This window comes from Giraffa tippelskirchi, chromosome 11, assembly GCF_054371585.1.
Source record: "Giraffa tippelskirchi isolate mGirTip1 chromosome 11, T2T-mGirTip1v1.2.pri, whole genome shotgun sequence".
Lineage (NCBI taxonomy): Eukaryota > Metazoa > Chordata > Mammalia > Artiodactyla > Giraffidae > Giraffa > Giraffa tippelskirchi.
Window position 1 is genome coordinate 143,715,976 of NC_137285.1, and position 19,949 is coordinate 143,735,924.

The window sequence follows — 19,949 nt, forward strand, 5'->3', positions numbered from 1 at the left end:
CCATCTAGTCAGGCAGAAGGTGCTGGACTGTTTAGTTCCATTTCTTCCCTTATATCTTTAGGGTAAATATTTCCTCATCTTCCAGGGTCAGTTTAGAGCCTGTCCCTCTAAATGCCTCCGCCAAGGGATCCTTTGAAGGAATCCTTCCATATCATAGCCCTTTGGTGTTATTCCAGTCTGCAGTTCCCCATGAATATAGGGTACCCTGGGAGGTTAGGGTTTTCAAGATTCCTGAATTTTGTATGGAGTTACTATACACTCCCCCCTTCCCTGTCTCTTGACACCAGTTATTTTAATGCTAATAGTCTGAACCTGCTACATAGAATGTGTTGTATTTTGGTAACAGATCAGTGAAGCACTCAGGGGAGGTCAGGCCTCACTGTGCCACACTGTGTCATTCCACCGTCTCATTCTGATGAATCAATTATATCCAAGCTATTAACTTACAGTTTTTAACTAATAATTTTTAAACACTATGGAGACCCAGTAGGAATCTTAAAGGGCCATTGGTGAGTGACCTGGAGGCAGGGTGACCAGAAGCTGCCAAGTGTTGCAGTGACAAAAGGGAGTCTTAGGCCTTGGGAGCGCAGACGAGCAATTTCTAAAATTCCATGAACAGACGAGACTGTTTCTTTCTTTCCAAGGTCTGATTTCCCTCAAAGATCTTTTCTGCATATTCTCTCCCTGTTGATCTGTGGTGGCCAACAGCTACTACAGAAACACATTAGCATTTGTTTCAGAAATATTTTACTTTGATAAACTTTTCTTTTTTCTAAAGATGAATTATCAATGATGTGATTTCATTGATCCCTGTGTCCCTTCACGGGAATTCACTCAGTTTAGACTTAAAGTGAACTTGGTGAAAAACCAAAAACCGCAATGTTTGTGAGGAAAAGTAGTCGTTTCTGCATGAACACATCGGAATGCTGAAGTAGGAGAGACTCTCATGTTAACTCTGACCAAAGGGATAAGAAGAAGAAAAAAAAAATCCGGTCTAAATGCAGCTCCATTACAGGGTATTGGTTTTTCTCTGATGGTGTGTGGTCTCTTTTGGGTGAGGAGTATTTATCAGCTGGTTTCCCTTCCACTCCTTCCCACATACCGTTTCCCGGGTGATCTGATTCAAAACAAGCGAGGTGTTTACCCTTCCTTCAGAGTCCTCCAGTGGCTGCCCATCAAGTTCAGGATAGGATTCAGATCCCCTGAGGCCATCACCTCCGACCGCTCCATCATCCCACTCTGAATTCCAGCCAGAGTGGACCCTGTCGTGTGCGGCACATGCTGTGCACTCGGCGGCGCCCGTGACTGGCTCCTCCTCTGCCGGCCCACCCTCACCCCCACTCCTCTGCCAGGCTCCCCTTCACACCTCCTCCCTGCCCCGTTCACACGGCAGCCCGCGGTCCCTGCGCATCTTTAAGGGCTTCGGCCTCACTTCACCCAGGAAACCTTATCTCAGCTGCTGGGCTCACGTGGTTACATCTTCCCTTTTGCTGTCTTCTTTCTTTCTTTTTTTTTAAAAAATGGATTGATTCCGCTGTCCTGGGTCTCCCCTGACGTGCGGGCTTCTGTCTGGCTGTGGTGAGCAGGGGCTGCTCTCTCGCTGCGGAGCACGGGCTCTAGAGCATTCAGGCTCAGTAGTTGCGGCCCCCGGGCGCTAGAGCACAGGCTGTATCGTTACGTTGCATGGGCTTAGTTGCTCTGCGGCATGCAGGACCTTCCCAGTCCGGGGATGGAACCCGTGTCTCCTGCATTGGCAGGTGGAGTCTTTACCCCCGAGCCACCAGGGAAGCCCTTCTCTTATTTCTTATTACATATCTGTGTCTGATACTCTCTGCCCCAAACTCCGCCTATCCCCTCCCAACCAGTGTTTTCTGGGATACACTGCATCCAGTGTATTTGGGCTTTTTATCCTGTCTCTGTCACTCATGGCACGTGTGGTACAGGGCACACCAGAGAGCTGCCATCTGCTGGCATCGTGCAGGACCCTGGCTGTGCATGGCTGTGCATGGTGATACACAGTCTTCTGTTTTTAAGGCCTGAGCTTCTGCTGTTGCTCACATAAGCCTCTGGTCTTGAATTTTCAACTTCTCTATCTAGAGGGTTTCCAGGCTAATGCTATGATGTCAAATTTCGGTTTCTTTTACTCTTTGGAAGACAAGTTCTTTCTAGGTCTGTGTCCACGTGGAGATACGACAGATTGCTCTTTGGGGAGAGAGAGAGAGAATGTTTTTCAGATTCTGAATTATTTTATATTAATTCCTTTGTTAGATTTTTTGTTTGCTTTGCTCTCATCTTTCCTTCAACTTCTTCCCTATAATTTTGTAAGAGCATTTAACATTTCCTTCATGAATTTGCCAGTAGATAAGCATTTCCCAGAAACACAAACAGTAGCGACAACAAGTGATAAGAAACGTCTTAGAGGTGCATTTTGACTCTGTTGATGTTATAATAGAGGCTAAGAAATACATCGTTGTAAATCTCATTGAAAGTTGCTCTGTCACTAAGAACGATCTGTTCTCATTATTACCCTATAACTAAATCCCAGTCAAAATTATACTTAACTCTTTCAGAGGGCAAAGTCATAAGTGATCTGACAGGCTAGTTGGTGGGCCCCAGTACCAGGATCCATCTTTTAATGCCAAGCAAGTAAGAAATAGCTGAGACTAAGATGACATCCTTAAACTATGCTTCTTGAACTCTTATTCTGTAAAACTTTCACAGGCCTTCTTGAGTGTGTGTTTTTTTAATTTGGAAATAATTTCAAATTTGTAGAAAGCTTGTAAGAGTAGTACAAAGAACATCCCAGTATTCTTTATGCAGATTCACTTATGGTTAATATTTTACTCCATTTGTTTTATCACTGGGAGGTGAGCTGCATGTATCATGTTTTTTTACCACCAGATCCTTCTGTTTATTTTCAAAGAATAAGGATACTCTTATAACTAATCACAGTACAGTTACCAACTTTACAGTTAACATTGATGTAGTATTTTTATCTAACCTACCATCTGCATTCTAATTTTTGACCTCACAGTATCTCTCTTCTTGGCTGAACTGCATGGCTTATGGGATCTGAATTCCCCGACCAGGAACTGAACCCAGGCCATGGCAGTGAAAGCCCAAAATCCTAACCATCAGGCCATCAGGGAACTCTCTCTCATAATATTCTTTATAGCATTTTTTATCCTCCTGCAAATAATTCAGTCTAGGACCAGGTATCATATAGTTTTCCTGTCTCTTGAGTTTCCTTTTTTTTTTTTTTTTAAATAAATTTATTTATTTTAGTTGGGGGCTAATTACTTTACAATATTGTAGTGGTTTTTGCCATACATTGACATGAATCAGCCATGGGTTTACATGTGTTCCCCTTCCTGGACCCCGCTCCCACCTCCCTTGAGTTTCCTTTTATCTGGAATGTATCCTTAGCCTTTCTTTGTCTTTTATGACATTGACATTTTTGAAGCGTATAGGACTCCTCTGTCTTTTTCATGGAACATTTCTCACTGGGGTTTCTCTGATGCTTCCTCATGATCAGATTCGGGTTATGTTTTCCTGGCAGAATGACATACGTGACGGTGTGTCCTCCTCAGGGCGTCATACCCAGAGATGCATGATGTCCATCTGCCCCTTCCTGCTGATGCTGACGTCGACCCTTCAGTCAAAGAGTTCCCTGGTTTCTCTGCTGTAGCGTGACTGTGTTTTCCCCCTGCACTAACGAGCAGTCTGTGGGGAGACACACTGAGGACCATGCACATGCCTACCCCCATCAGTTTCTCGTGGATGTAACATCAGCGGTGACTCTTCACAAACCTGCCTTATGAAAAGCTTTTTCTTTTTAATCTTTTGGCCGCACCACCCAGCATGTGGGATCTAGTTCCCCAAGCAAGAATCAAACTCACGTCTCTCTGCAATGGAGGTGTGACGTCTTAACCTTTGGGCCACCAGGGAAGTCCCCATGAAGAGCTTTCTGATGCTAAAGAATTCACGAAGCCCTGCCCAGATATCTAGCCATTTCAAAGCCAGAAGTCTCAGCTCCCTCCATGCAGGCTGTGGTTTCACGCAGACCACACTGATTACCAGAGTGCTTAGTGGCGGTAAGGAAAGGATGCTGAGCCTAGAGTCAGCAGACCGGGGTCTAGTTCTGATAATATCCCTCGGTGGTCTAACCCACAGAAAGCTGCCTCATTCCCTTGAGAGTCAGCCTTCCCCTCTAGCCGCTGGGGACATGTGATATTGCATGTATAAATAAAAACACTAGAAACTCTGCAATGATACAGAAGCGTGAAATAAAGAGGAAAGAAACTTACATTTATTTTGACTATCTATAATGTTTTCACCTCTTTTGTTATCTCATTTGAGATAGATGTTAACCCAATCCCATTTTTACAAACAGGAGGCAAAGAAAGAATCAATAGGTGTCATGTAACTTGCCCGAAGTCACCAAGTGCCTGCTCCTGGCTGGCTCTTCAGCCAGGCAGGGAGGAAGCAAGTGAATAAGACACAGTTCTGTCCTCAAGGCACCCACACAGACAGATATTTAAACACACTCAGATGACCAGAGATAGTGAGTCCCAAACCAGAGGTGTAGATTGTGTTTCACATTTCTTCAGTCAAGAAGTACTGCGAGGGAACTGCTGGGGAGGTGGGGCTGCAGTGGCAAAAAGACAGATGGAGTCCCTGCTGTGGCCGAGTTTCTATTTAGTGAGAAGAAGACAGACAATAAGCAAGCGCACACACACATGAATGAGATGATTTCACATAGTGATCCGTTCTGTAAGACTCTAAAGGAGGATGCTGTGTTGGGGGCGTGGGGGAGGTATAGGGAATTTAGGAATTTCCCCATCCGGATTGGTCACGTGAGTTTGAGTAATGCCAAGGTCTGTGCTCTTTCTGCCAGGCCCCCGTGCTTCTCCCTGGGGTGTTGTCCTGAGCATCGTTTTCTTGCTTGGAGCTGGAAAGCCAGGTCCCTGGAAATGTTCTCAACAAGAGGATCATTTGCTAACTGAAACCACCCATTAGGTTTAGTTTGAAAGGGAAAGTGTCAGTTGCTCAGTCATGTCCAACTCTTTGCAATCCTATAGACTAGAGCCCACCAGACTCCTCTGTCCATGGGATTTCCCAGCCAAGAATACTGGAGTGGGTTGCCATTCCCTTCTCCAGGGGATCTTCCCGACCCAAGGATCGAACCAGGGTCTCCCACATTGCAGGCGGATTCTTTACCGTCTGAGCCACCAGGGAAGCCCAGGTTTAGTTTACCTGACTCTACCAGAGGAAAGGTGAGGATGCAGGTGGAGACCATCCAGACCCAAAGAAGGTAGGTGTAGGTTTCAGCTGGTCTGGCCTAAAAACGAAGGGGGGCTTCTCACACTTAGCACGAGATTACAAAAGAAAGCTCCGTTTAAATGTGAACTTATCATAATGGAGAAACTCTCGGGGCCCCATTCTCTTAGAGTCCTACCTTCCAGTGCTTCGTTTCTCTTCGGTGATGAGAGTTGGCAGTTTGGTTAATTCTTCAAAAAACGTAGTTTTTAGAATAAATTTAGAAAACAAGTCAGACAAATTGAAGTGAGGGAGCAAACAAGATTCCGGTTTATTTTGTTAATGAAAGCAGATATTCTCTGTGTATATTTTGTTACAGCATTTTATTGCTTAGCGTAATCAGACAGATCTACGAGGCTTCAGCGAGCTAGAAAGCTCAATGTGAAGAAATAGGTGTTGGGGATGAAAATGTGAGTCCTCATACGTTCTTCTTGTTAATTGCCAGTGACAATGAAAGAAGGCAATGGTGTGTGTCTTTAGTGCAAATGGAGTCTAAATACAGAGAACAACGAAGCAGCAGAAAGATTCTCACAGGAGGTAGTTCTATCTAGTCAACTGCACCGACTTTGAGAAACGTCTTTAAGAATGATATTTATTGACTTGTACTAGCTGCCACCAATAAAGCAGTCTTTACCATGAAAAAAAAAAAAAGAATGATAAAATTAGTCCTGTTGGGATCTTTGGACCCAGACCCCTTCCAACTAGGTGAATCCTTATTTTTGTCACTGATAAGGGCTTTTTTTCCTTGGCTTTTTTAATGTTGCACCACAAGAACTAAAAACCGAAAGTGTGCTTTAGTGATAGTGTTAGTTGCTCAGTCGTGTCTGACTCTTTGAGACCCCATGGACTGTAGCCCGCGAGGTTCCTCTGTCCATGGAATTCTCCAGGCAAGAATACTGGAGTGGGATGCCATTCCCTTCTCCAGGGGGTCTCCCTGACCCAGGGATTGAACCCAGGTCTCCCGCATTGTAGACAGAGTCTTTACTGCCTGAGTCACCAGGGAAGCCCTTCTTCAAACACTTTAAATCTATATCCGTAAAGGACTCAGATATCCAAGTGGTTGTCAGAGTCATTTTTCTATAGCAAATGGTGTTCTTATACCTCTTACAGGATATAAAATGTTAGCTAAGTTTTTCTTTCTAAATCCATTCTGAAAAATATAAATATTAGAAAACTTGGAAAATAATTGCTAATACATGCCAGAGTTCAAGTCCCACACTCTTTAACTGACAATGTTTTATCTAATCCTCGTAATAATGCAATAAGGAAGATGCTGTATACCCCCAAGGAAGAAACTAAAGCTCAATATTTTGTTCAAGATCTCACAACTAGTAAGTGGTCGAGTGGAATTTGAATCTAGGCCTATTGATTTCAGAGCTGATGCTCTGCTCCCTGTATCTAGCTTATTCTTTCTTTTACACCCAAAATTCCATCCATCAGGAAATCTTCCTGACTGTAGTTGATCCTTTAAACACACCCACTACCTGACCACTTCTCATGACCCACCACTGCTGCTAATCTGAGCCACCATGATCCCTTGGCTGTATCTTTTGCAGTATCTTTCTGTGTGGCCTCCGCACTCCCATCCCTGCCAGCCCCCATAGTCTGCTCCTGCAGAGTGATCTCTTTAAAGCATAATCCAGGTCATTTTACTCCTCTGCTCAAAATTGTCCTGTGGTTTTTCATCTCTTTAAGAGTGAAATCATGAGTTCTTATGACCTACCTTGTTCTGATTGCAAGCATTTCACATCACCTCGCCCCCACCCCTGCTATTTCTCTGGCCTCCTTGCAGTTCCTCAAACGCTCCAAGCACACTCACACCTCAGGACCTTTGCACTTACTGTTCTTCCAGTCTAAGGCTCTTTATCCAGGTGTCCTTCTGGCTTGCTCTCTCCCTTCATTGTAGTCTTTGTTTATATGTGACCGTATCACAGAGGGCCTTCTTCATCACCTGCAGTAGCAGCCCCCATCACCTCCATCCTTCACTCAGGTTTATTTCCCTTCTTCCTTTTTTATCATCACCTGCCAATCTTATAGACATTCTTTTACCATCTGTTTGTAGATTCTATGCACCAGGTTCCCCTTCCCCCAACTAAGATGTAAGCTTAGTAAGGTCAGGGATTCTGTCTTTGTTCATAACTGAATTCCGAGTGCCTAAATCAGTGTTCTAGTAGGTGCTTAGGAAGCACTTGTTGTTGAATACATGCTTTTTTGGGGTGAGATTACACTGTTTGTCCTTTGATTCTCTGAATTTTAATGTTCAAATTCCACATATATGAAAGTAGGTCATTTGTAACATTATCAGCCAGCCAGTGTTGATCAAGGATTGTCTTTGTGCAGAGCACAACACTTCAACTCCTTTATTTTGTGCTTAGGTCCTTTGTAGCTAGTGTTACTATGGGGCCTTTGCTCATTGCTGTGGAATCAGGGATCTCTGCACCATCAGAATGATTCCTTTATCCTAACATTTTCTAGCAAGTCCAAGGATTTGTTTCTACCAATGACATAATCAAGGGCCCTTTGGTGAAAATGCTCATCTCATGGTCTGCAAGTGAAATAACCCAATCTCAGACAGCAAAGAGTCTGCCTGCAGTGTGGGAGACCCGGGTTTGATCCCTGGGTCAGGAACATCCCCTGGAAAAGGATATGGCAACCTACTCCAGTATTCTTGCCTGGAGAATCCCATGGATGGAGGAGCCTGGCGGGCTGCAGTCCATGGGGTCGCAGAGAGTCAGACACGACCGAGCAACTTCACTTTCCTTTCGAAAAGTGGGATCTAGGTATGTGATCATTCAGACTTTCTGGAGGGTATCGATCCTGTGATGGAGGATGAGTCCATAGGCTTAAGGGAAGAGATTCCCTGAAACACCTCCTAGGAGCTGCAGCCTCTGCCTTGAGAATGTGTGCCAGCTTCCCTGGTAAACGTTAATGCTTGTAAAAGGCAGACCAGACCCCAGGTTGAGAATTCCGTATTGTACAAACAGACTGGAACCTGGTGTTCTCTGGATCCTTGTTTCCCAAAGCATGGCTGGGGGTTGTTGTAGTCACCGTTAAATTTGAGAAGGCGTGTTTAGTACACAGATGACTGCATGAAAGATCAGCACCGTGTGATGTTAGAAGGTTTGGTGTCTGATGCTTGAACACTTGCCGTGCAGAACTGGGCATCCATCTTTCTCCTATTCTGTGACATCAAGTTGTAGTTAAACTTCCAGTTCTGAATCGAGGGCCCGCTAAACTGTTCTCTAAAGACCAGATACGTCAGCAAGCTACTCAGTGGGTGAGACAAAGGATACCAAATTTATCTCCAGGGATTTTTTTTTTTAATAGGCTGATGCAAGGATAAAACATCAACAGCTTTGCTTTATGGCCTAGTTAATGATTTTCAGTTTGAAGACCAGGGCATGTGCCTGCATCTGTAGCTGTCAAGGGTCAAGCTGTTTCCAGGCTGGCTGTATTTATCACAGCAAATTGTTGAGCTTAAGCAACTTTTAAAATTTGTTTTGTTCTACCCGAAATACCTCCTATGAAAGTATGAGTATCTTCTTGACCTGTTCACTATAATGTTTCCCTGCATAGACAGGAAAGACAGGAAAGGTGGATTAATGATCATTTATTGGGTTTTTTGTTTAACGGTTTAGATGACATTTTGACCTATAAGATATTTCCTTGTTGTTGTTCAGTCACTGAGTCATTTCCATCTCTTTGCGACCCCGTGGACTGCAGCACGCCAGGCTTCCCTGTCCTTCATCCTTCACTATTTCCTGGAGTTTACTCAAACTCATGCCCATTGAGCTGGTGATGCCATCCATCCAGCTCATCCTCTGTCATCCCCTTCTCCTCCTGCCTTCAGTCTTTCCCAGCATCAGGGTTTTTTCCAATGAGTCGGCTCTTCTCATCAGATGGCCAAAGTATTGGAGCTTCAGCTTCAGCATCAGTCCTTCCAGTGAATATTCAGGGTTGATTTCCTTTAGGTATTTCCTTATACTGTCCTATGCTTAGTCACTCTGTTGTGTCCAACTCCTTGCAACCCCATGGACTGTAGCCCACCAGGCTTCTCTGTCCATGGAATTCTCCAGGCAAGAATACTGAAGTGAGTTGCCATGCCCTCCTCCAGGGGACCTTCCCAATCCAGGGATCGAACCCAGATCTCCCACATTGCAAGCAGATTCTTTACCATCTGAGCCACCAGGGAAACTTTTACGTGATTTGAAATACTGCTTTTTAAATGCTAGATGAGCTATAGCAAAACCTATACGTTTGCTTTTGTTTAGATAGATAATCTTGCTTAAGTGTCAGAATATCTAAAGTTGTGGTTTAAAATCTCATATCACGTTGTCACCTTCCTGGTGTCATTAATTTTCTGGACTGCAGCAGTAGAAAGGGACCCCAGTAGTATATTCAGGGCTGTCCCGAGAGAAGGGCTCTGGTGCTGATTCATTCAGTAGATCTTCTTGGCCCTCTTAGCACATGCGCGGCAATGGCGGTGGCTAAGCATATAATGGTGAATAAGACCGTGCCATCACAGAACTTCCGCTCTGGAAATCAATACCGTGGGTGATTGGACTTAGTTTTCTGTACCCTTTAGCCTTCCTCCTGCCACTGCTTCATGCCTTTCCGATGTGTGGACCGTAGTGAATTGTTGCAGGTCCCTGAGAACATCCTGCTCCCTGTGTCTCCTTCTCTTTGCTCCTGCTGTTCCCATTACCCAAAGTGTTCTTCCCTTATTCGTTTACCTGACAAACTCCCATCTCTGAATCCTTTCCATCCTCTGCTAGGCCATGTGAACGGCTTTGATTTTAAACCTTTGTAGAAATAAATACCCTTCCCAGAGTAGAATTTATATGTGTCTCTTGTCCCCACCTCCAGAGCCAGGACCTCCTCTAGACAAGCTGGAGGTTTAACTGAATGATGAGTTAACATTTGGCACCATCAAGTGGTTCAGCCAGGCAGTGCGACTTAATTTAAGATCAGAACAGTCTGATTTATGCCTCCCCACGGAGGAGGGAGGCAGGGAAGATTAGACTAGAATAATGTAATTGGAATGTATCATTTAGTAGACCACCTTTATACTGAGAGGCTCGAAACTTCACTCTTGATAGCCTTATGATCTGTATATGAGAAAGGTTTTTTGGTTTTTTTTAATCTTTCCTTTTTTGTAACCAAGAAACCCAAGGCACAGAGGTGTGACAGTGTTTGCTTGACGTCCTTCACTATTGAGTCAGAGTACACGTATACATTCTCTCTGCTCTGTTTGCTACTCAGCTTGACGAACAAGCTTTCTTTCCCTACCCATTGTCAGAGCTTCATGAGCTCTGAATTTCACACTGTGTGTTAGCCTGGGATCGCTCTTTGGTTCGTACCATCATATACTGGATCCTTGCAGCAACATGGTGTTAAAAATAAGAACCTATTTGGAAAAAAAAAAAATGCTTTTTAAGTAAAGAATAAGTGTAGAGTAATAATTCCAGTAAATGTGTGTGTTAATCACTCAGTCGTGTCCGACTCTTTGTGACCTCATGGACTGTGGCCTGCCAGGCTCCTCTGTCCATGGAATTCTCCAGGCAAGAATACTGCAGTGGGTAGCCATTCCCTTCTTCAGGGGGTCTTCCCGATCCAGGGACCAAACCCAGGCCTCCTGCACTGCAAGCGGATTCTTTACCATCTGAACCACTGAGGAAGCCCAGTTCCAGTAAACAAACTGTCGAACACCAAAAAGTCACCTAATCAAAGTTGGCCCAGGTATTGAAGTACTTTGGAGAAGTTAGTTTTCCTTAGTGTCAGGTTTTTGACTGCAGGGAGTAAGAAAAAGTTGGAGAGTGACAGTGGTTAGGCCCTTGGGTTCATGGTTCTGTTAGGTGGGTTGCAGTTTCAGCTCACCTGTTAAGGAGAGTGACTCATACTTGGGAATGGGAAAAAAGAGCAAAACGAAAGAGAGATATGGGAACTCCCCGCTCTTAGCAGGAAGAAAATCTATAGATTGGAGCACATCTCAGTTTTATTTCTGCCTTTAGTAATGAAGTTTTTGATTTTGACCACCACGTGTTGAAATAGATCCACTTCCTTAATAGAAGTTTCATTGTAATTTATACCCTTTCACACATTTCAGATAAAGAGAGTACATTCACTCCTTGGTATACAAGCATGCCCAAGTAGTTTCAAAGTATAGAAGGGACCTCTTGTGTCATGACTCAAGAGTCATCGTAGTAGGGTTTCCTTGTGTTCTGTGTTGAAGCCTATCTAAAATATAGCAAGCATCAGAAAGAATTAGTTCCCCTAAATACTGAATAATAATAAACAATTACTTCTCCTGAAAGGTGATGTCCAGGTTTGTCATACCACACTAGTGCTGTCCAGTGTCTGTTAGTTACCCAAGCTGCTTCCATAATGGTGTCCTGTCTCCCCCACAACAAAGAAAAAAGAAAAAGACAAAGACAGATGGTGGCCCTAGCTCATCAACAGCAAAGTTTATAAAACTCAGAAGCAGAATGGTAAGAAACTAGGGGAGAAAAGTGGGTAGCCCAAAGCTGAGAGTGTAAAATGTCTTTTATTTTAGATGGACCAACGCTGATAGAGCAAGTTTAGCAACCGTAAAGTAGGGTGAAAATTAATATTATCTCTACAGGGGCATAAAATGTCAAAAACTCCTATATGGTGGTTCTGTAACCATGTTTAGTCAGAGTAGAAAGCATCCTGTTCCAAATCTCTGCTCTAGATTTGTTTAATGCTGCTTTTTAAAGACTCAAAAAGGTGTGTTTCTGCTATTTTTTCACACTTTCTCTAGTCTCGAACTGTGTTGTACTGATCAATCAGTTCAGTTCAGTCGCTCAGTTGTGTCCAGTTCTTTGCAACCCCATGGACTTGCACGTGCACAGTAACGAAGAAATTTTTCTCTTTTTTAGGGAAGGCTTTTTTTAAAGTATTTGTTTTATTTATTTGTTTGTGCTAGGTCTTCGTTGCTGCTCTCGGGCTTTCTCTAGTTGCAGTGAGCAGGGGCTACTCTTCATTGCAGCGTCCAGGCTTCTCGTGGCCATGGCTCCTCTCGAGGAGCACAGGCTCGAGGTGCTTGGACTTCAGTAGCCGCAGCGTGTGGGCTGCTAGTTGCAGCTCCCTGGCTCTGCAGCGCAGGCTCCGTGGTTGGGGTTCATGAGCTTCGTTGCTCTGCAACTTTCTGTGTCCCCTGCACTGGCAGGTGGGTTCTTATCCACTGGACCACCAGGCAAGTGATAGATTTTGTTTTGTTTTGTTTTTTAAACTTGTTTTATGCAGTCATTTCTTCTATCAAGGTAGCTTTAGATAGCTGCTTCTCTTTTTCTTCTGTCTCTCTCTCAAGATACAAACTTTATACGTTTTCAGAATGTTTCTGCTACTGAGAGCAATCGAGCATCACAGTGAATTCTGAGTTTATGGCCTCGCTAACCAATGGCGTGTTTTTTGTGGGGTCTAGAGTGTCCTGCCCTACTATGTCGCAACCAAACTGGCTAAAATTCGAAGGCCAACTTTGGATAAGCCCTCTTCGGAGACGTTTGTGAAGTCTGCCATTAAAACCATCGGCGTGCAATCCCGGACCAATGGATACTTCGTCCATTCTCTTATGGTATGTCGATTTTTAAGTCCCGAATTAGTACTTTAGTTTGGGGTTTTCTTTCCCTTTGAGTCACAAAATTAGTATGTGATACATTAGCATATATACATTGTCTAGACTTACTAGCAAGGCCTCTGTATTTTCCACTGAACATCCAAGAACTCTTAAATCTATCTATAAATAAAACAGTAACATAGTAAAACATAAGATCATATGTATCAAATGAATTCAGATTGCAGGCCTTAATTGCGTGCCTCTCCATTTCTTTCCCTAGGCCTCAGTAGCCTCAATCCTGCCTTCCTGGTTGTATCTTAAAGTGAGCATGAATGTGAACAAATCCATCCGGGCTCACTATTTGAAAAAAATGAAGAACAACTGAGCACTGGTAACAGCTTTGAGTAACTCGGCAGATGCTCCAGCCTAGGTGTGTTTGCTGCAAGGAACCCACCATTTCCAAATCTTCAGTTGTCATGCTTATTAACAGTTACTGATAAAGCTAAATGTTGTCATAACTAGGAGGAAAGCAGAGGTTGCTTTCAGAAGTTCCTGACATATATTCTGGATGCTACCAGGAGTTATTTTGAAGCTTAACATAAATGATCATATCAAATGGATATAGAACTAACATTAGCAAGAACTGCTTACTATTAATAGAAGGAACATGATTATAGCAAATCAGTGAATGATAGAGTCAGACATAAGGCTAAACAGTTTCATCTGGTCCAAAATGCCAGTGATGATTATTCTTGTATTTGCACTGAAACGTGCTTTTAAAAAGTAATGGCAAGCTACTCATTTTTTTTTTGGTTTTGTTTTTAACTTTTTAAGGGAGTGGGGATTCATTGATATGAGAAGACACACTGCAATCTGCAGAGCACTCTGTAAGGTTTTCTAAAAGTATGTTTGTACATTTATGTAGAACTTTCCTTTTGCAAGGGTAGCTAATGACGTAAAAATATGGAGTTATTTTTGACACATGATGCCCACTAAAATACACTTTCCTCTAATACAGATGTCTTCTCGGGTTAAATGCATGTGGACACTGAATGCTCTGTGGTATGATTTACAAAGGTAAACAGGCCAAAATGTACACTGATGGGCAGCCCTTCCAGTGCCGCTAAAACCCTGACCCAGGAAGGCGGCCTTCTTGGACCCCAGGTTCTTTGTTTCTGCACTGACCCGATAATGCTCACATGGGTGACACCAGGCCACTCCCAGGACAATAATGATATTAGGGAAGTGGTGTCACACTTTTAAGTAGGTGCCCTATAGGTACTGATACAATTAGTTTTAATAAAAGATGATATAACCATGATGTTCATTGAAAATATAGTTCTTTGGTGCTTGAAATTAAGGCCATTTTTGCACTGATTTAATATAAATTAAGACTTTTATCCTGCTACATACCTAACTTGTTTGGGGAACTTGTTAAGAAATTAATTCAGTGTTGTGGAATATGCAAGAAGACAGATCTTTACCTAGGCTGTGGTTCCCAGATTCTGAGTTTTAAGCACCAGCAAACCAAAACAAACATCCATTTTAATTGGCATATTTAAGTGTTTCTAGCTTTTAAACTTGCCAGCCAAGGACATTGAAAAAAAAAAAAAACAGAAAAACCCAAATCACCATCTGCCATTGGCATCATTATATAAAAGTAAAGAAACTTTAGTACCCTTAAAATAGGAAGAACATAATCTCAGAATAAAAAATAGTCATTTAAATTGAATAAATTTAGCTTTACAGAAAACACTTTGCCTTTCTCTCTCTCATTTTTTTTGTAGAAATGGTGAAGTCACAATGACCTGGGCAATATATTTTTTGCTTTCACACATGTGTTGGTTGACTGTGGTAATGGTGGTTTTGGTGGAGAGTTGGTAGAGAGGGGGAGGGATTGGTTTGCAAGTATGCAAAATGCTGCTTCTTTTACCCCATCGAGAAAATAGTTATAATCTGGCTAGGAAATCCTTTAGCAGTCTCAAAACTTCTGAGCTATGGCTCTGACTCCTTCAACTCAGTAAATATCCTCTTGTATTTGACACTCAAGGCTGAAAATGATGACGTGAAAATCTGCTTCCAGGCACATGAAAGAAAAAGTATACTCAAAGAGAAACCAGTGTTCTCAAAACCCTTCAAAACAGTGAAGCATAATTTTTAGACTTCATTTTATAGTGACTTGACTTTATAGTCTGCTGTGTGCTAGATAAGGTTTGAACCCAAAAAGAGTAGAAGATAATATTTATTGTTTATGTAGTATCAGCTCACCGCATGACATAGAAAACTGGATTTTAATTTATTGGTCCTTCATTGTCCTTGCAGTACCATAGCATGGCAGGGTGGTGGCCAGGAGAGGTATTGCCGTGCACACAGAATGGTGTAAGCTGTTTTGATTTGTCCTTGTATCAGGCCCACGTGCACTGGGAATAAAGAAAGATACTAATCGGCCTCCATTTCCTCAAATTTGGTCCTGCTCTAAAGAGATGAATTCTTGAGTTCTCATTGATATTTATTGCATCAAAATACAATAGAAGTGAATTTATATAGCGTGAACATCAATTCTAGTATCAATACAAATGGTGCTGAATCAGTGTAAAAGAGGAGATTTTGGAGGTTAATAATACAAGTATAAAATGAGCTTGTGTGCACGCTTAGTCACTCAGTCGTGTCCAACCCTGCTATCCCATGAAGCCCGCCGGGCTCCTCTGTCCATGGGATTTCCCAGGTAATACTGGAGTGCGCTGTCATTCCCTTCTTAGGGGATCTTCCCGACCCAGGGATCAAACCTGGGTCTCCTGCATTGCAGGTGGATTGTTTACCATCTGGAACTGTATAGCCACCAGGGACTGTGATTTCTGAAGTCTATTGATACCAAAAATTACCTGAGATTTTGGTGGTCCTGGGTTCTGCTGCTTTGCTCTTTAGCTTACCAGGATCAAGACATACCAAAACACTTTATTTAATATGTTGGATAAAAATATTTAAAAAATTTTAAGGACTCACTACTTTGTGACATTCTAATATTTCTAGATTAGCAGATTTATGTCACTCATGATGTAAAACATATAAATATGGACAAAGTTAAAATTCCCTTGTGGAAATGTAATTCTTCCTACTGAGATTTATATGGAAACATCTAGAAATGAAACACTAGCATGAACACAAACTTAATAGATGAAAAAAAATTAACACGATGAATGGTAATATCACAACTTTGCCCCCTTTCCTTACCTGTGTCATTGGAAAGCAAGCAAAATGGGTACTACAGACAGTAATCCTAAAAGGATATAAAGCTAGCTTGTCTTCCTTGTTACAAAAGCTTCTAGACAAACTGTTGTGTGAATTTATTGAATGCCAACCATGTCCATTTACACTTCTGGAAGCTGGAGACACTGCCCTGTCAAGCTAACCCTTGAGCTTGGGGGTGGGGGAGAGCCCAGGGAGGGAGCAAAGAAAGGACAGGTAACAAACAAAAGGAATAAACACAGTGTAAGTGCTGTATGCTGCGGGGGAATGAAGCAGAGGTAAGTAGGATGGGGAATCAGTGCTTGTTGGGGTAGGGGTGGGAGGCTTGTGCTGTTAAATAAGGTGCTCATGGTAGGTCTAGAGAGGTGGTGTGTGAACTGTCTTGAGCAAGCCTTTTAGCTCTCTAGGGGAAGAGCATTTCTGGCAGACCAGCCTGTGCGAAGTGCCCAAGGAGACAGCATTCCTGGTGTGTTCCCGGAATAGCCAGGAGTACGTACATAGTGAAGCACATACCAGGTGACCGATTTCTGGACGATTTCAGAGATCTTGCTTTAGTTTAGCTATGACTTTCTAGTGTTAAATCACCTTTGCATTCTTGATCTTATTTCACTACCTTTATTCACTGCATAATTCAGTTTGCTGGTGTTTTAGTTGGATTTCTGCATCTATATTTAAGAAATGGGCTTGCAATTTTTCTTTCTCATATTTGTATGGTTTTCATGTCAAGATTATAACCCCATTGGGAAATCCCTGGCAGTCCAGTGGTTTGGACTCAGCACTTTCACTGCTGGGGCTGTGGTTCAATCCCTGAACAGGGAACTAAGATCCCGCAAGCTGCAAAAAAAATATAAAAAACAAAAACATGTTTATAACTTCATTAAATGAGCTTGGGAGTGCTGCCTATTTTACTAAAATGTTTCTTTAAAAGTTTATAAAACCAGTCTGGCCCTAGTGTTTATTTGTAGGAAGATTGTAACATCTACTTATCTTGTTGCTTTAAAGATAAGACTAGTCAGGGTTTCTATTTTTTTCTTGAGTCAATTTTGGAAACTTTTTTCTAAGCATATACTCATCCCCAGCCTCCTCCAAATTTATCAGCATAAGAGACCTGAGGAACTTTCCTATGTTTTAAGCCTCTGCTAGACATGTGTCTGTTACCTTTCCCAGTGTTGTTTGTCTTCCCACTTTTTTCCTTGACCAGTTTGCTAGAAGTTTGTCTATTTTACTAGTTTTTAAAAGAACTGATTTTTGGCTTTGTTGATTCTGCCTTTTTTTTTTTTTTTTTTAAATCTCCTGCTTTCTAGAGCTTTACTCTGTTATTTTTCTTCTTTCATAAATTGAACATTTAACTGTTTCATGTTCAATGTGTTTTTTTAACTCTTATATAAACATCTAAGGCTCTAAGTTTATCTTTTACTACATCCCTCAATTTGTGTGGTGTGTGTGCACAAATATGTATATACACAAATGTATTCTTCAGTGATAACATTAAAGCTTTACATTAGGATTTCTATGACCTATGAATTTTTTAGAAATGTTTTAAAGACGCAAATTTAAGTAAATGTATTTCCTTTAAAAAAACTTGTATTCATGTCACAATTAATTTTACATTATGTACATTCTGATATGATGAACTAAAGATACAGCATCACTTACGGTGATATTCCTAGCAAAAATGTATAAACTGAATGTAATCAAGAAGAAATATTTTTTAAAAAACTAAATTAAAGGATATTCTACTAAATAGCCACCTTATACTTGTCAAAACTTTCAGATTAAAGAAGACTAAAAAAACATGCAAAACACATGATCTTGGGTTGGATCCTGGTTGAGAAAATTTTTTTTTCTTCTACAAAGGACAATTTTGAGACAATTTGTGAGATTTAAGTAGTCTGAAGATTAGGTAATAGCATTATATCAATGTTAATTTCCTGAGTTTGATCATTGTATTGTGGTTACTTAAGAAAAAGTTCTTGTTTTTTAGGAAATACACACTAGAGTATTTATGGATAATGGGACATTATATCTGCAACTTAATCTAAAAAGATTCAGAAAAAATGTATGTACAGAAAATGATAAAGCAAATGTGTTAGTATGTTAACATTTGGAGAATCTAAGTGAAAGGCAAATGGAAATTCTTTATGCTATTTTGCAAATTTTCTGTAAATCTAAAGTTATTTCAAAATAAAAAGTTAAATCTTTTGTTGTTGATTTCTAAATAATTGCACTGTAATCAAAGAACATGTGAATATGACATAGTTTTAACCTTTTTCCACTTCAGTTTTGTGTTCTGAAAAATGGGAATAATAATAGTGCCTATTTCATGGATTGTTTTGAGCACAAATTAATATTTTAAAGTGCTCAGAATCCAGCCTAGCATAAGAATCCAGCATATATATATATATATATATATATATGTATGTTAAGGCATGTCCAACTCATTGTGACCCCGTGGACTGCAGCACACCAGGCTCTTCTGTCTTCCACTACTCCCAGAGTTTGCTCAAATCATGTCCATTGAGCTGGTGATACTGTCTAACCATCTCATCCTCTGCTGCCCCTTCTCCTTTTGCTTTCCATCTTTCCCAGCATCACGGTCTTTTTCTAGTGAGTCAGCTCTTCCCACCAGGTGGCTAAAGTATTGGAGTTTCAGCTTCAGCATCAGTCCTTCCAGTGAATATTCAGGTTGATTTCCTTTAGGATTGACTGGTTTGATCTCCTTGCTGTCCAAGGGACTCTCAAGAGTCTTCTGCAGCACAATTCAAAAGCATCAATTCTTCGGCACTCAGCCTTCTCTGTGGTCCAACTCTCACATCTGGAGTCAGGCAGGACGGAGCAAGTAACAATTCTTGATTACATAGACCTTTGTTGGCAAAGTGATGTCTCTGCTTTTTAATATGTTGTCTAGGTTTGTCTTCCAAGGAGCAAGTGTGTGATAAAGAATGGTACCCAAAGATATTAGATCTTAATCCTTGTATCTGTAAGTGTTACCTTATATGGAAAAGGGGCAGGTATGATTAAGTTAGGGATCTTGAGATGAGATTTTCTTAGGATATCCAGATGGACCCTAAATGGAATCACCATATTTTTAATAAGAGAGAAGAGAAAGATTACTGTAGTAGGAGATGGCAACCCACTCTAGTATTCTTATCTGGAAAATTCCATGGACAGACAAGGCTGGCAGGCTGCAATCCATGGGGTCACAGAGTTGGACATGACTGAGCACACACACAACCAGAAGAGGAGAAAGCAACGTGGCCACAAACACAGAGATTGGAATAATGCAGCCACAAGCCAAGAAATGCCATCAGCCACCAAATGTTCTTAGGAGCCAGGAATGGATTCTCCCCTAGAGGTTCTGGAAGATGCAGCGCCCAGTCGGCCCTTTGATTTGGATTAGTAACTGAATTTGGACATCTGGCCTCCTGAACTGTGAGAAGATAGTCTTAATTTAAGCCACTGAGTTTGTTACAGCAACCATAGGAAACTAATCCCTAACAAACGTAAGCTTATTACCTAGTCTCAGAAGTTTTTGAGACTTATGTCTAGGTATAGCCAATGCTTTAAATGTGCCAAGTATGCTTAAGAAGAATGTCTATTTTCTAATTGTTATTTTTCAATATATGTCCTTTAAGTTGTTTCTTAATTGTATTCAAACCTGCCATCTCTTTACTAACTTTTATCTGCCTGATCTGTCAGTAATTGAGAGAAATGTTTTGAATTCTCTCACTGTAGTGAATTTGTCAAATTCCCTTGTTTTATCCATTTTTATTTTATACATTTTGAAGCTATCTTTTTAGATGAATAA

The 19,949-nt window shown here is 41.6% G+C and overlaps 1 protein-coding gene and 1 long non-coding RNA gene across 8 annotated transcripts in view; one reads left to right on the plus strand and one right to left on the minus strand.

Moving 5' to 3' along the window:
- Nucleotides 1-14,517, plus strand: part of HSD17B12 (hydroxysteroid 17-beta dehydrogenase 12) — a 162,317-nt gene extending 147,800 nt beyond the window's left edge. For 2 of the 7 annotated variants that reach the window (XR_014069646.1, XR_014069644.1), the window contains 3 exons: nt 12,266-12,535; nt 12,673-12,913; nt 13,176-14,517. Coding sequence is in view for 2 of the 7 variants with exons in the window: in XM_081544991.1 (XP_081401117.1) it covers nt 12,764-12,913; nt 13,176-13,280 (255 nt within the window). In the remaining 5 variants the exon portion in view is untranslated. Of the gene's footprint in view, nt 1-12,265; nt 12,914-13,175 lie in introns of all 7 variants that reach the window. The other 5 variants (XM_081544991.1, XM_081544989.1, XR_014069647.1 and 2 more) reach the window with 4 other exon arrangements.
- LOC145527293 (uncharacterized) lies at nt 1,765-7,225 on the minus strand. Its single transcript, XR_014069649.1, has 2 exons — nt 6,159-7,225; nt 1,765-5,075 (listed from the first exon to the last, which is right to left on the minus strand). It is a non-coding gene; the product is annotated as an uncharacterized LOC145527293 (long non-coding RNA).
- Nucleotides 14,518-19,949: the final 5,432 nt, after the last annotated feature.